This window comes from Neopelma chrysocephalum, unplaced genomic scaffold, assembly GCF_003984885.1.
Source record: "Neopelma chrysocephalum unplaced genomic scaffold, ASM398488v2 Primary Assembly neopelma1_25, whole genome shotgun sequence".
NCBI lineage: Eukaryota > Metazoa > Chordata > Aves > Passeriformes > Pipridae > Neopelma > Neopelma chrysocephalum.
This window is the reverse complement of record NW_020897694.1, coordinates 44,920,795-44,934,950: the sequence shown is the minus strand read 5'-3', so window position 1 is coordinate 44,934,950 and position 14,156 is coordinate 44,920,795. Positions and strand designations below refer to the sequence as shown.

At 35.6% G+C, this 14,156-nt stretch overlaps 1 protein-coding gene across 1 annotated transcript in view; it reads left to right on the top strand.

Moving 5' to 3' along the window:
* PUDP (pseudouridine 5'-phosphatase) overlaps positions 1 to 13,508 on the top strand; it is a 66,441-nt gene extending 52,933 nt beyond the window's left edge. Inside the window, exon 4 of the mRNA XM_027675127.1 lies at positions 10,598 to 13,508. Within this exon, the coding sequence (XP_027530928.1) occupies positions 10,598 to 10,774 (177 nt within the window). The 3' untranslated portion in view covers positions 10,775 to 13,508. The remainder of the gene's footprint in view (positions 1 to 10,597) is intronic.
* Positions 13,509 to 14,156: the final 648 nt, after the last annotated feature.

Here is a 14,156-nt window from a genome sequence, read left to right as displayed (position 1 = left end):
CTTTTAGCCACAGATTTGCAGACCCAGAACATAAATCCCCAAGACAATCTTTATGTGTGGATGAGATTTTCAGTCCTCAATCTTTAGACGTTTGCTATTTAATTTATGTTTATTTAATAATGAATCCTACCTGTATCTCACTAGAAGCAGTTGGAAACAATTAGCAAAGACTTGAAATATAACAGAAAGCACTACAACTGCTAAAAAATAAAACAGGTGGAAAAAAAATCACCTGAGATATTTCCCATGTCATAAATCATGGGCTTTGAAATTCTCTTTTGCTTCTCATCTGACAGCCTGTCCTCCTTTATTTTTTGTAGTCACAGCATATTTTACCTGGTAGCCAGAACATATCATTCAAAGGATTGTGTGATACTTTGTCACCTTGACACACCTGCTGCAGTCTGGTTTCCCTAGGGAATCCTTATGCACTGTCTGGGCGCTGAAGCTTCCAAGTTATCAGCAAAATGCTGCTCACAGCACTCAGCTGCTTGTCAATTTATCCAGATTCTTGGCAATACCTTGGCATCTATTTCTTAACTGATTGTGTTGCTGTATTAGAGGTGGTTTCTTTCAGGTCATGTGTCGTGCTGCTTAGAGCAATGTAAAATCACTCTTTCCAGTATGCCATGGTAGTCTTACTAATATATATACAAATAATTTGTTTTTAAAAGGAAGAAAAGAGGGGTGGACTGTGCTTACACAGGGACAACTTAGTTTTGTTCTTCAAATAAGTGTGTGTTATAAGTACATTAACTCTCATTCAGGTGCTTCTCTGTAATTTGACTGCAAGCCTTTGGAGAGAAGACAATTTGTCTTTGACGTAACTGTGAAGAAATGTGTTTATGTCAGTATTGGGGTGACTGAGACACTTCCTAATGGAGTGTTTTATATTCTCATCATAGGTTTTCTAATGGTCACTTAGCAATATGTTTTGTCAGTATTTTTTGCACATTTATTATTCAGACCTTTAAATTTAGAAGTTTCATTACAGTACCATCTGTCTCTGCACCAGTGAGTGTGGCTGCACACTTTTGAACTGGAAAAAAAAGCAAATTGATTTCCTTTGCTCAGAAAAAAAGGTAATTACAATGGCTGGTGGACACCAAGTTGACCATGAGCCTGCAATGTCCCATTGCAGCAAAGGCAGCTGATGAGGAGTGTTGCCAGCAGCAGATCAAGGGAGTCAATCCTGCCCCTCTGCTCAGCACTGGCGAGGCCACACCTGGAAAATGCTGTGTCCAGTTCTGGGTTCCCCAACACAAGAAACATATTGATCTAATGGAGGGAGTCCAGCAAAGAGACACAGAGATAATTAAGGGCCTGCAGCGTCTCCTATATGCAGAAAGGCAAAGCGAGCTGGGACTATTTATCTTGGAGAAGGCTCAGGGAAACCTTGATGTATGTAAATACCTGAAGGGATGGAAAGAGGACAGAACCAGGCACTTTTCAGTGGTGCCAAGTGACAGAACAAGAGGCAATGGACACAAACTGAAAGACAGAAGTTCCCTCTGAGCATCAGGAAACACTTTTTTACCGTGAGGATGACCGAGCACTCTTGTAGATTGCCCAGAGAGGTGGTGGAGTCTCTCGCCTTGAAGATACTCAAACAGTGTCTGGATCTTGTCCTGGGCTGTAGGTGTCCCTGCCTGAGCAGGGATTTGAGCCAGGTGACCTCCAGAAGTGTCTTCCAACCTCAGTCATCCTGGGATTGAGTGATTCTGGGAGTCCATATGATATTTGTGTAACATTGGCATGTTTTCTATGTGCGTATGTATATTATGTGTAGTCATCTGTAATCCATTACAAAGCACAATAAATGTGGCAGCAAGCTTTAGAGTCAGTTCCAACAGTCTCAGAGAAGTGGACACTGAATGTGGGAAATCAGTGGGAAATCAATCTCCACCCTTTTTCCAAAGACTTACTCAAACTATTGAAGGTCAGCAAATGCAGGATGCTTCAGATCAGTAAATTCATTAAGTGGTGATTTTTACTTTTAATATAAAATCATTACTGTGATGGATGAACAAGTAGTTTTCACTTAAGCATACAGCCCAATGCAGTGTTTTGAGGACTTTGGCCGTGAGAGGTCATTTTACAGGCAAATAGGTGGTAGTTTTCCTTTTAAATTAGTCTGCCATCTGTCAGCTTTATACCCTGTTGACATCTGAACATTACTTCTGATTGAAATATACAGAATGAGAGGGGTTTTTTAAATAAAAATTATATTAAGAAATGCTGATGAGAACCCAGATAATTCTTTCTTTGAAAAACTGAGTACCTAGAAGAAGTTACTCATGACATAAGTTGTGTGACAAGTGTAGTGTGTAGTTGCTGATACTATGGCTGGTATTCCCAAATGTTACTGTGTTACTTACTAATCTCATATATATCTTAAATTGAATAAACCTTAAAACACAGAGAGAGAGACTATCTGTATAGAGACTACAGATTTATCTGTATTGTATTTATCTGTATGATACATATGCAGAGTTAAATAAGCGTGTGGGGTTTTTTTTAATTTTTGTTCATTGTTTACTCTGAAGCATTTGTTTATATCTTACACCCCTTATTTCTTTCATGGAAAATAAGGGCATACTCTTCCTGTAAGCATGCCTGAGTCAAAGTAGGAACTGTGAGCCTTTGGTTGGAGTGACTTTTAGCATTCTCTTATCCAGCAGAGCTGGTCTAATAGAAAAATAGGCACACCTTGATAACTCTGGGTCATCAATGTGTTTAAAAAAGTGTTTCTACGCAGTACTTTAAATAGCTAGATGATAGTATTAGGGGAATTGTGACAGAAGCATGTTGAAATATATTGCAACAGGAGATTAACACTTATATAACTTTCTATGTGTGAATTTTAAGAGTGTAATAACTTTCTTATTTACAGAAATATTTGGGCTTGGAGTTTACAGAGGAAATAAATTTTATAGAGGAGCAGTCTGTTTTAATGATTGATTCATATAAAGCTGCTTGATATTTACTGGCTTTTCATCTTGCTGTTTTCATAGGTTGAAATACGGATGTAATTAGTGCTTCCCTAAAATAAACAAAGCAAGCTGATAAAAACAAGCTAGAGATTATTGTGAAAAAGACAATTTCTCTACCGGAACTCTTAAAAAAAATATTCCTTTTTTTTTAAACTTTCCTCTTATTCTTAATATTCTTTTTTTTTTTAACCAATAATAATTGTATTGATCGATTACAACTTGCTCTACACTTAAAACTTAATCCTTCATTCAGGGTTAGGAAAGTGTTGTCCATTGAATTTATTATTTCTCATAATAATTAGTTCAAAAGGGGTATATTATATATAGTATATGTAGGAATATGGTTTTTATTATTAATGCTTTTACTTTTGGTGGTACATTTCATGACCTTTAGAAATAGTTTATTTAGCACACAGAAACGTTTTCTCAGCTAGAGAAAATTATGTAAGAAGTTTTGAGTTCTGAGCTCTGTTTGCTTGCACAGTCAAAGCAGCTTTGCTAAATAAGAGGCTGAGAAATCATCTTTTGAAATCATGAGGGCAGTTACTTAAATAGATCTGATTATCGATGTAATGAGGCATTTCATTTCAGATGTGATATTTTTAGATTGTGGTTGCAAAAATAAATTATGGAATTGTGACATAACCCCATGTCCACAAGTGGGCTTGTGTTGAAAGAGCAGGTTCTGCAAAACTGTGCACAGACATTTTGTGGTTTTACACATACAGTCAGCTTTCAGCATGCCAGGGATAAGACTGTAGTTTGAAGGGATGAACCCCTATGATTCAAATACTGCCTAAAAGGATGATTTATATTTCTCTTAACTTTAGGAGTTAATATTTTTTCCACCTTAGTTTTGTACATTGTTGTCCACTTTCCTCTTAGAAAATCTATAACGAGAAGAGAGAATTGCCGTTTTTGTTATAAGTGTTTGTTTTCTGTAGTTGAAAAATGTAAAAAATTATTATTAGAATGTTGTTAGTGTTTTGTTTGTTGTACTTCAAGTTTCTGGCTTCATGCTTGGAGTTTTATGCAAATAATCTTAAATATTCTCTATGATAACTTTCAGCTTTGAATTTTGAAAGAAAACCTCTTTTCTTCCTGATCATGAAAAGTTAAAGAATAACACAGCTACATCTCACCAAGTCACTCCAGACCGGTGAAATTGTGTTGTGTACAGTTCAATGAGAAGCTTGTACTGAATAAAAAAAAAAAGACATTTTCTGTGATGTTTTTGCACTCCCAGTGAAAACCTGTTTAAAGGTGAATGCCTCTTCTCATCCTTTCTTTACTGAAGAAATTAGGAAATGACTTTATGTCTGAAGCATATGTGGGTTATTAACACTTCTGTCAAAGATTATATAATGATTAAGTGATGTTTCAATCAGATTAAGGTAAATTTTAGTATGCAGGCTGATCTTTCTATGTGGGAAAATAACACTGGTCAAGGAGACAGTATAGAGTAAAACCAAACTATTGCCAAAATAAATTGAAAAAAATTAGATTGTTCTGTGAGAATCAGGTGTCTTCTGCAGAACCAGATGAGTCTACTATAAGCCAGTGGTGGTGTCCAGTTACACAAAACAAACAGGCAGGGTACCTGCCTGCTGCACTGCACCTGCAGGTTTGCAGACATTCCCTGAGGAAAAAAGTTCATTACTTTTATTCAGGACATACTTATGGTGCCTACTTCCAGTTTCAGTTTGAGACTTAGAATTTGGGTACATCAAAACAGTTCCTCCTTTGAATGTACCTGGTTCATATCTCTGATGTATTTGCTCAGGAGATGGGGCCAACCTCTTCTCCAAGGTGAAGAGTGATCATGCAGTAGGCAACAGGCACAAGCTGGAACACAAGAAACTCCTCCTAGATTCTCAGAAAACCATTTTCATCATAGGGGTGGTGAAATATGGGGACAGGTTGCCCAGGAGGTTTGTGGAATCTGCATACTTCAAGACACTAAAAGCTCACCTGATGAAGGACGTAAGCAGCCTGCTTTGGTTGGACCAGCATTGGATAGGAGTGTTTCCAAAGGGTCTCCAGAGATCCCTGTTAGTATATATTGTCTTGTGGTTCTGAGCTCTGTGTGCAAGGTGCATTGCTAGAATGTGTTGTGTATTACATGTCAAGGAGGTCTGGCTTTGGTAAAGGTACTTCTGTGTGGAAGGGAAGGCCGTGCAAATTATTTCATTGCACAGAATTCCTTTTTACACCACTTTTAGAGATAACTGACATAAACCCCCAGCACATTACGCAGTATGAGTAGCCTCAGTAGAGAACATCTTGAGTATTTGCCTTGTGTTCTCCGTAAAAGAACAATACTCTTCTATGGCTAATCCAAGCTGCAGTTGATTGAGTTAGATTTCTGCTGCTGGGATAATTGGACACTGTTTCAGAAATGCCTGGGAATTTCTTGAGTCCTGTAACACAAGTTGCCATACAAAGTTTCCAGTGTGCTGTCCTCTAAACACATAGTGCTCTGTGAAAAGAGTGCTCCAGCCATCCGGAATGATCAGAGTAACCCCGCATGTAAATGTGACCTTCTCCCTGCCTCACAGAGCCGCTGTGTCTGGGGCCGACCGTCACTCACAGAAGCACTTTCTTTCACTTGATCGAGTCTTGAAAACAAGCAAGAAATTTGAAATTTCTTCTCCTTCTTCCCCATCAAAACCATTTTACTCCTTCTGGCCTTCCTTAAGATAATGTTCTGTGAACTGGTTTGTGAGAGAGGAGCTGCTCGTGTGGGCTGAAATGTAAAGTGGCATTTATGCAAGAGCTAGAAATGCAGAGTGATCTAATTATGTGCAGATATAACAAACTTCCTTTTCTTAAATTATGCTAATTATTTTTTGTTTTATAAGTCTTATAGTAAATAATTTGATTCTTGTATTGGTCTGCAACATACTCCTAGTAACTAGTTATTAAAAATCTGAATTAAAAAGCATGTGTGCATATAATTTCCAAACAGTTCTTAATATGAATCATTGACTCATAAAGATTGGTGGCTGGTAGTTAGTGTTCTGGATATGCTGGTGCTTAATTCATTTGATTTTAAGTTTCTAGCTTGTTTGTTCTTTTGTTATAGCATTTAAAAACATCTTGGCTTACTCCTCATTTTCCTTAATGGAACTAAGTCATAGGGCTGTAAGCTGCATGACTTTCTTAACAGCATATTTAATATGATTCTCTTATCCCTGGCTAGTCAAATTGGCATATGTCCTTAAAATAAAATTAGGTGTAATTCATTATTGTATTCATTATTGAGACTTTTCCCAACTATTTCTGAAAGGAATGTAAGTCCAAAGATTAGGAGAGAAACATTAATCAAGTTATCTCATTATTGTTTTTTGTTAATTTATCAGAGAATTAACACAGTAGGAGACCAAAATTGAAAATATTGCAGCTGCTTAAAGTGGATTTATTCAATTATGTTTAAGTAACTCTAGTGGTAAATGGGTCACGTTTCCTCTTTTTTTTGTGAATTTCCACTGCCTCCCATAAATGACAAACAGCATCTTTTCAGCATCTCAACATTTTGTATGGGATATATATGGGTCTGTGTGGTATTCTGAATTATATTATGGTTCTTGAAAATTTCTGGGTCACTCACACTACTGACACAGTTGGTCAGTAATGAATTATTTTGGAAATCTGAAAAAAATTTGAGCAAACGAAAACGATAAAAGCTGTTGAGCAAAACACAAACCATGACTGCAGTAGTAGTATCTTTCAGACTGATAATTTATTTCTTAGATAATAATTATTTTTGAATTTTGACCACAGAGTATGGGCTAGTTTTTCACAAAGAGAAAAGTAAAAATACTTCTGGCAGTGAAAAGTCAACAAATTATTTGTAGAAATGAAAGTCCTGGGAACTGTCTGGTTAACAGAAATTACAGTGTCATTCTGAAATCCATGTGATTAGCTGTACTTGGTGAATTTCTTTCTGCAGCCTATTTTGGGGCTTTTTTTAGTGATATTATGGAATTTGATCTAGTCCTTACGGAAGACCGCATTATGCATGTATAAGTAAAGTAATGTATAAGATTACCAAATGTTTCTAGAGTGCAAATTTTACAAATAACCCCTCATGCTTTTGAGCTGTTGGTTTCATCATGAAGGGGAAAAAGATCAGTGAAAAATAAAGAAGTTACAGAGTATAATATGCAATCCATAAGAGGCCTCAAATATGTCACATTATGATACCAAATATTTCTGTGTCATTTGAGGACAGATGATAAAATATTTCTCTTTTTTCTTTCTTTATAGAGCAATAGATGGTAGTGTTTAATTTGGAGATGTGTTCTGTGTGTATAAATTATGGCATCTTTATTTATCATCATATTATTTCATCCTTCATTCTGTTTTAGAGCTGATATAGTGCTGTCATATGTGGTCAAGGATATTTGTTTGATAAGCACTCCCTATGCATATATATATATATGTTATCTTCACAGGTTTTCCAAAATCTTAATTTCAAAACTGATTTTAATGTTTTATCCTTCCAGGCTTCTTGACTATCACTTACAGCAATAACATTTATGGATATCCCTGTTAGTAACACAAATATTCCATCTAGACATTTGCAGTATATAGATTAGAGAGTGCCTGCTGTACATACCAAGAGCCTAACTAAAACTCTTTTCTTATATTCTTAAATTTCATGCAGGAAAATGAGGTAATGAGATGCTGCAGTAATATTATTTCTTCCTTTCATTAAGTGATTAATTTTTCTTTTTTCTAGATTGATAGAGTGAAATATAAATTAATATACTTTACTACTTTACTTTTTTAAGCATTTAGTTCATTTCAAAGTGAGAACTGTCCTATATTGGTATGACCTTTTGAGAGATCTCATAGCAGTAATATTGATCAGTGACACAAGTTTTGGCAATAATGCAGAGAAACAGCCAGAATCTCAGCTGAAGTCTGTATAAATCTCATCTGTCTCTCTGTTGGAGTGATGCTGATGTTGCAATACTTATGCAAAATGGGAAAGAACTTGGCTGCTTTCATGTCTCTAAATTTAGTGTGTGGGTGGGCCAGGACAGTGAAGAGTTTATAACATCTCCATGTATTAATAAATCCATTTTGTGTGTGAACTTCTGTAAACCTTTTGTTATGCATTAGAAATGCTGCTGTGCTACTGACAATAAGTGTCAGTAGCAAGAAAGACTCCAGGAATACCTAATACACTTATTTCCTGTAGCATTCAAGCCACTGTAATTATGGGTCGTTTGCCTGGCTTCTTTGGTAATTAAGAGTTTTAATTGTTTCTAGTTCCAGGGAATTAGTTAAGCTTTTCATTATGCATATTGCCTTTCATAATCATCGGTTCCTCTCCTACGGTAAGCTTAGTGACATCATGGAAGTCAATTAGGTCTTTCAAGGCAGAGCAGTGCAGTACATTCCTTTGTATGGGCTAGATCAGAAAAGGTTTCAGAAGGGCCTTGATAATACTCTTCTGTGCAACATTTAAGCTTACTCTTCAAAAAGTAAGCCTGTCAGAATTTCATTTACTGTCATCAGAGTGCTTAAGGTCATGAACTAAGGTATTGTTAAGAACAAAACCTGTAGGTAGAACCATGCTTCTTTTCTAAAAGCAATTGTACCAAACTTTCCAGGATCAGCTGGTTACATATTTGCAGTTAGTAATAGTGATAATGATCTACATTTGAAAATACCACATTGTTCAAACTGGAATGCAGTGACTTTATGAAGGAAATGAGCACAAAAGAGATTGGTGTGATTCCTTTGGCTCACTAAAAATCATTAATTAAGTTTTACTTTATTACATGCAAGGTAGAAAGCACCTCTTACTTTTCTCTTGACAGACTCCAAGTGATTGCTGACACGTTGAAAGGCAAAAATCAATATTTTAAAAAGAAAAGAAATCAAAGGAAAGGGTTCTTCATTCCTTTTTTCCTTTTCCACAGGCTCTGATAGATGGGTATATATAGGGCAGACATTTAATACATCTGGCAAAAATGTATTCTTTGAACATAATGAAGTTTTTGCAAGTTGCAACTTGATTCTCTTAGAGCACAGGCAGAACAGACAAACATTATGCATCCCTTAATTTGTGCAGTGAAATAGTTGTATGTTGGAGAACTTAAAAGATGCAGTATGCTCTTGTATGTTCATAGGATCATAGAAGATCCAGAGTTGGAAGGAACCCAAAAGGATCATTGAAGTCTAACTCCTGGCCCGGCACAGGACAGCCCCAACATAATGTTCCTGAGAGCACTCTCCAAATGCTGTCAGGCTTGGTGCTGTGACCACTTCCCTGGGGAGCCTGTTCCAGTGCCCAATCACCCTCTGAATGAAGAACCTTTTTCTAATATCCAACCTAAATCTCCCCTCACACAACTTCAGGCCATTCTCTCTGGTCACCTCAGAGAAGAGATCAGTGCCAGCGCTTCCTCACATGAGGAAGCTGTAGACTGCTATGGGATCTCCCCTCAGTCCCCTCTTCTCTGTGGTAGGGCAGAGTTGCACTGCCTTATGATTACTAGATGTGGGGAAAATTGCCCTAACCATCCCAACACCTATTTTCAATTACTGAAATTACTCGTGGCAGTGATTTTGGCATTAGTAGCAGTAGCAGTGCTAATAATATTGATAATAAATACAGTATGAATTGCAGAGAACATGTGTCAGTATAGGTCATAATTTTTTAGAATGTTGGATGCCAAAAGCTGCTTTGGGTTGTCCATAACCAAAAATTCAAACTGAATACTATGTAATGGCAGGAAGAGATGCTTCATTATATAAATTCTGGAATCAACTCCAGAAGCATTATCTTTTATTATATAAAATTTCAGAACATATGATTTTAATATATTTATCTTATATATTTATTATTCAATATTCTGAATTTAAATTACAAAATCCACATAAATAATATATGATTATTTTTAAAAACTTTGCTTCCAAACTGCAATCTTTAATGATTGTGACTGTTGTAAGGCATGGAACTTCTGCCTGACTAAACTGTCTCTTCTCTAAATCTAACCTTGCAATCTAATTGCTGATTTTCTTTCTCATCATTGCTTTGGAAGAATTAAGCAAATAGAGCATGACTTTGACAGCACTCTTCTGATAAGTGATTTCTGTCTTACTCTCCACTCATCCAAAGTCCTACTATTGACCTAGGTAACGGTCTTCCCCATCTTGTGTATGTAGGAAATGCCACACCTGTAAGTGAAAGCACTGCTTTTGCCATTGTGTAAAGCTGGTTTGGAAAAGTTAAATTGCCTGCTTATAAAGGTATTTAAACAGTTTCTTAACTTTACTTTAAACTTCTGATTAAACCCATGTCTATAAAAAACAAAGCACTTAGGAACATCTGGATAACAAGTTTCTGGGATTTAAGTATGTCTGTTGATGTTTTTTGCATTTAAATTAGTTAAAGGTTAATTACCATGCAGATGTTTGAATTGAGATGTTTGCCCTTGTTCTGATTAGGAGTGTCTAACCTAGTAATGGAATTCAGTTTTTCTACTAAGTTTCATTTGGGATCATTCTCTCTTTTAAAACAAACTATTTAAAGTTCATAGTAACATTATTCTTTATTTTTTTCCCCTGACCTCCTTGCTTCTCAGTGTCTTGTGTTTGAAGATGCACCACTTGGAGTCAAAGGAGCCCTGGCAGCAGGAATGCAAGTGGTTATGATTCCAGATGAAAATTTAAATCCAGATCTTAAAAAGGAGGCAACACTGCTGCTGAAGTCCATGGAAGATTTCAAACCAGAACTGTTTGGTTTACCAGCATATGATTAATGCCTATGAACATGCACTTGACTGGAGATGGATTAAAAGTGAAATGAAATTTTATTTTGGTTTTGTGATTGTTTTTCATCTTTTACTCTCTTCGTCAAAACTAGAGCATAAAAATCCCATTAACACCAAGTATTCTGCACAGTACCTTTGGAAAATTGTCTGGAATGTTTATGATTTGTCCTCTTGATAAATGCTAAATTAAAGCAACATCTCCCTGTGAAGTGAGTCCAGTCTTATTCTCTGCACACCATAATGCTTTCTGGGAATATTATGAAACTATTTAGGCAATTTATTGTAATTGAATTGGAAGCTTCTGGTTATGTTTCTACTTGAATGACTTACTGTTTAGATCTTAACCAGGAATCTGTTCTAGATTGGCTTTTATCCCATTACCTTGTTTTTGATAGTTATTGCTGTCAACATGTTTATCCATTTCCTCATCCTGTACTTGCCCATCTCTTCCCCTTGTATTGTGTTGTCTTTTTTTCCCCACTTCTTTGCAGGGATTTTTTTATACTTTCTGTGCTTTTTTATTATGTTTTCTTCTTGGAGATTGAATGAGATGACTTAAAACCTCCATTATTCTATAATTCTCTCATTATCCTTTCTGACATGGTGATAGCTGGCTAGGATGTTTACAAGCTTATATGATCTTAGAAGTTAACCAAAATGTTTTGCATCTTGTTCCTTTTGTTTCCTTCTGATTATTTCATTCTTGTGAAATTAATGCTTCCTGTCTCTATGCTTCAACTCTATGGCCTTAACTCCTTTGTATCCAAATAGCTCTTTGTAGGCTATCCTTACTTTTCCATTCTTACCTCCTTCTTTTTTTTTTTTTTTTTTTTGCCAGAGAGTTTTGCTATCTATTTTTAAAATGCAGAAATTGAAGATTTGGCTTCAATAAATGCTGAAAATTTATTTTCCTGGCTGCCATAATTTCCACAAAATGTTTATGTTGTCAACTGTCCCTCTTTGTCTCTTTCTGACATCTTGTCAGTACAAGGACAAGTGTCTCTTTAGAAAATGCTAGAAATGTAGACAGGTTTTGGTGAAATGCACAACTACATGTATGACATGGTAGAAGCAATGTCTTTTACTTCGTCTAAAGAAAGCTGTAGTATGTAGGGCTTATGACAGTTTTATAAAATGAATTATTGTGTTCAGCATTTAAAAACCTAATGAGTATTCAGGAGGTACTCCAAAATCTTGATAAAATATCAAACTCAAAAAAAAAAAGAAACTTGAAATATGTCAAATCAGAGAACTTTGATCCTCCTCACAAAAATATTTTCTAGGCATTTCTGGTTTTTAACTGTTTTAGATTTAAGGGTGTTTTGTCAGGAACAAAAATTAATGAATCATAGACCCTTCAGTATTCCTGGTGAGTTTCCTTAGATTGTATTCCTCCTGTATTTAAAAAACCCTGAAACTTCTACATCTTTTATGTTATTATTTTCTTTTACTATAGTCTGTTTATACCTCAAAAAATTAAGGAAATTTTATTCCATATGGTCAGTCCATAAGTGGTACTGGAATCTTTTTAGTACATATAATATAATAGTTTGCAGTTAAACTTTTCATTCTAAGGATCTAGAAGCATTTTTTAAAAAAAGGGTGAATATTGATTCAGTGTAAGTATTCTGCATATTATGTTGTTTCTTTAGGCCCATGGATATTGCAGTCATTAGTGTTTGTACAGTAAAAACAACCTGTCCCATCCAACCTGAATTCCATTTCTGGTCTTCCCAGACAAGATAACAGAAATATCACTGTATAATTCTTCCTTTGACTGATGTTACATAACACAAAGTGTTACTGTAGAGCAGTAATTCTGAGCTTTCAAGTGTAAAACAGGTGCCTGTTGGGATCCCCTTCATTCATAATTACTGAATTCCAACAGGGAAGTTACTAGGTAGAACAAGCTTTAATAAGCTATAATTAGTAAATTTTTCAAACTTTTGCATATATTTAATTTAACTGGGGAGTTTTACAAAAGATAAAAAATTAGCCATGTCTCATTTATGCTTTACTTCGAAGCAATGTCATCAAAGTCTTGAATTTTCTTTTTAAAGATGTAGAGACAGTAATAAATATATCACTGACAAAATCAGAATTACTTCATCATGACCACCATGGCGAGATCAGCATATCCTGCAATTCTAATTTAATAGCTTTATCTTTTGCTGAAAATTAATAGTCAGAAAAATATTGCTCCTTAACTCAACAGCAAATCCTATCCCATAAAATTACTCTTCCGTTAATTTAGTATCCCACCTGAGAGTTGCCAGTGAGATTATGGCCCCAAACTGAAATCTGTGAACCTGAGCCATATGCTGTAACCTTCTCATCCTTTTAGTAAAATTTCCTTCCATATACTTTTTGGTGGTTGTTCACCAGCTTCCTGGTCCTGAGCTGAACCGTTTAACTGTTACTGAAGTAATTTTAAGTGTTGTGGTTAGCTTTTCTCTTGACTGAATGAGAAATCAAAACAGCGCATAAAATTAAATTTTTCTACAGTTACCTTAAAAATCCTGTCATCTCCATCATGTGCAAGGTGGATATTGATATCAGCAGCAGGTGACTGTAGCCTGCCTGATTAACCATATACCAAATATCAGCATATGTTTGTATATATTACTTTACCCACTTTTTCGTTGGATTTGTGGCTTTGTAGCTTGATCATCTCAACAACATCTGTTCAGAAAAGAAAAAAAAAATAAAAAAGGATTAAAAACTTGGATTCCCTCCCTTCATTCCATCTGCTACTTTCCAGATGAAGTCCTGTTCTGACTGAACTAAAAAAAATCCATACCAGATCCTGGCTACAGATCATGAGAACATGTGAGCAATCAGGACATTTGAATGCTCCATCTGTGTTTGTATGAAGAGGACTGTTAAAAACTAATCCGAAAAGTCTATCCTGTAACTCAGCAAGCAGACTTCAATCCCAATAAATATTTAACACATGCTTAATTTATTCTTATTAAACAAATAATAAGCACCAGCTTAATTTTAAGGATACATTTAATTTTATTTGGCTTAATGTAGAATATGTGCTTCAGGCATATCCTGAGAAGAATTCCAGCCTCCACAAAATACAGGCAAAAATTCATGACCAAGTTTTTACCGTTGGAAATAGGATAAGCGCAGCATGATGGACCTAAATTCAGCCAAGAAAATAAATTTAAAAAAAAAATTTAAAAGTTGGTGAGGTGTGAACTGTTGTGCTGTAATTTAAACTCTTTTCAACCTCACAAGTGAATTAGGATTTACATTTTACTGGAACTTCAGTGGGATTAATCTTGGTAGAATTTCCACATTGCAAAGATATACATAAATGGAGGTTTCATTGAATATATTCAGGTGAAAATTCATTGCCTTG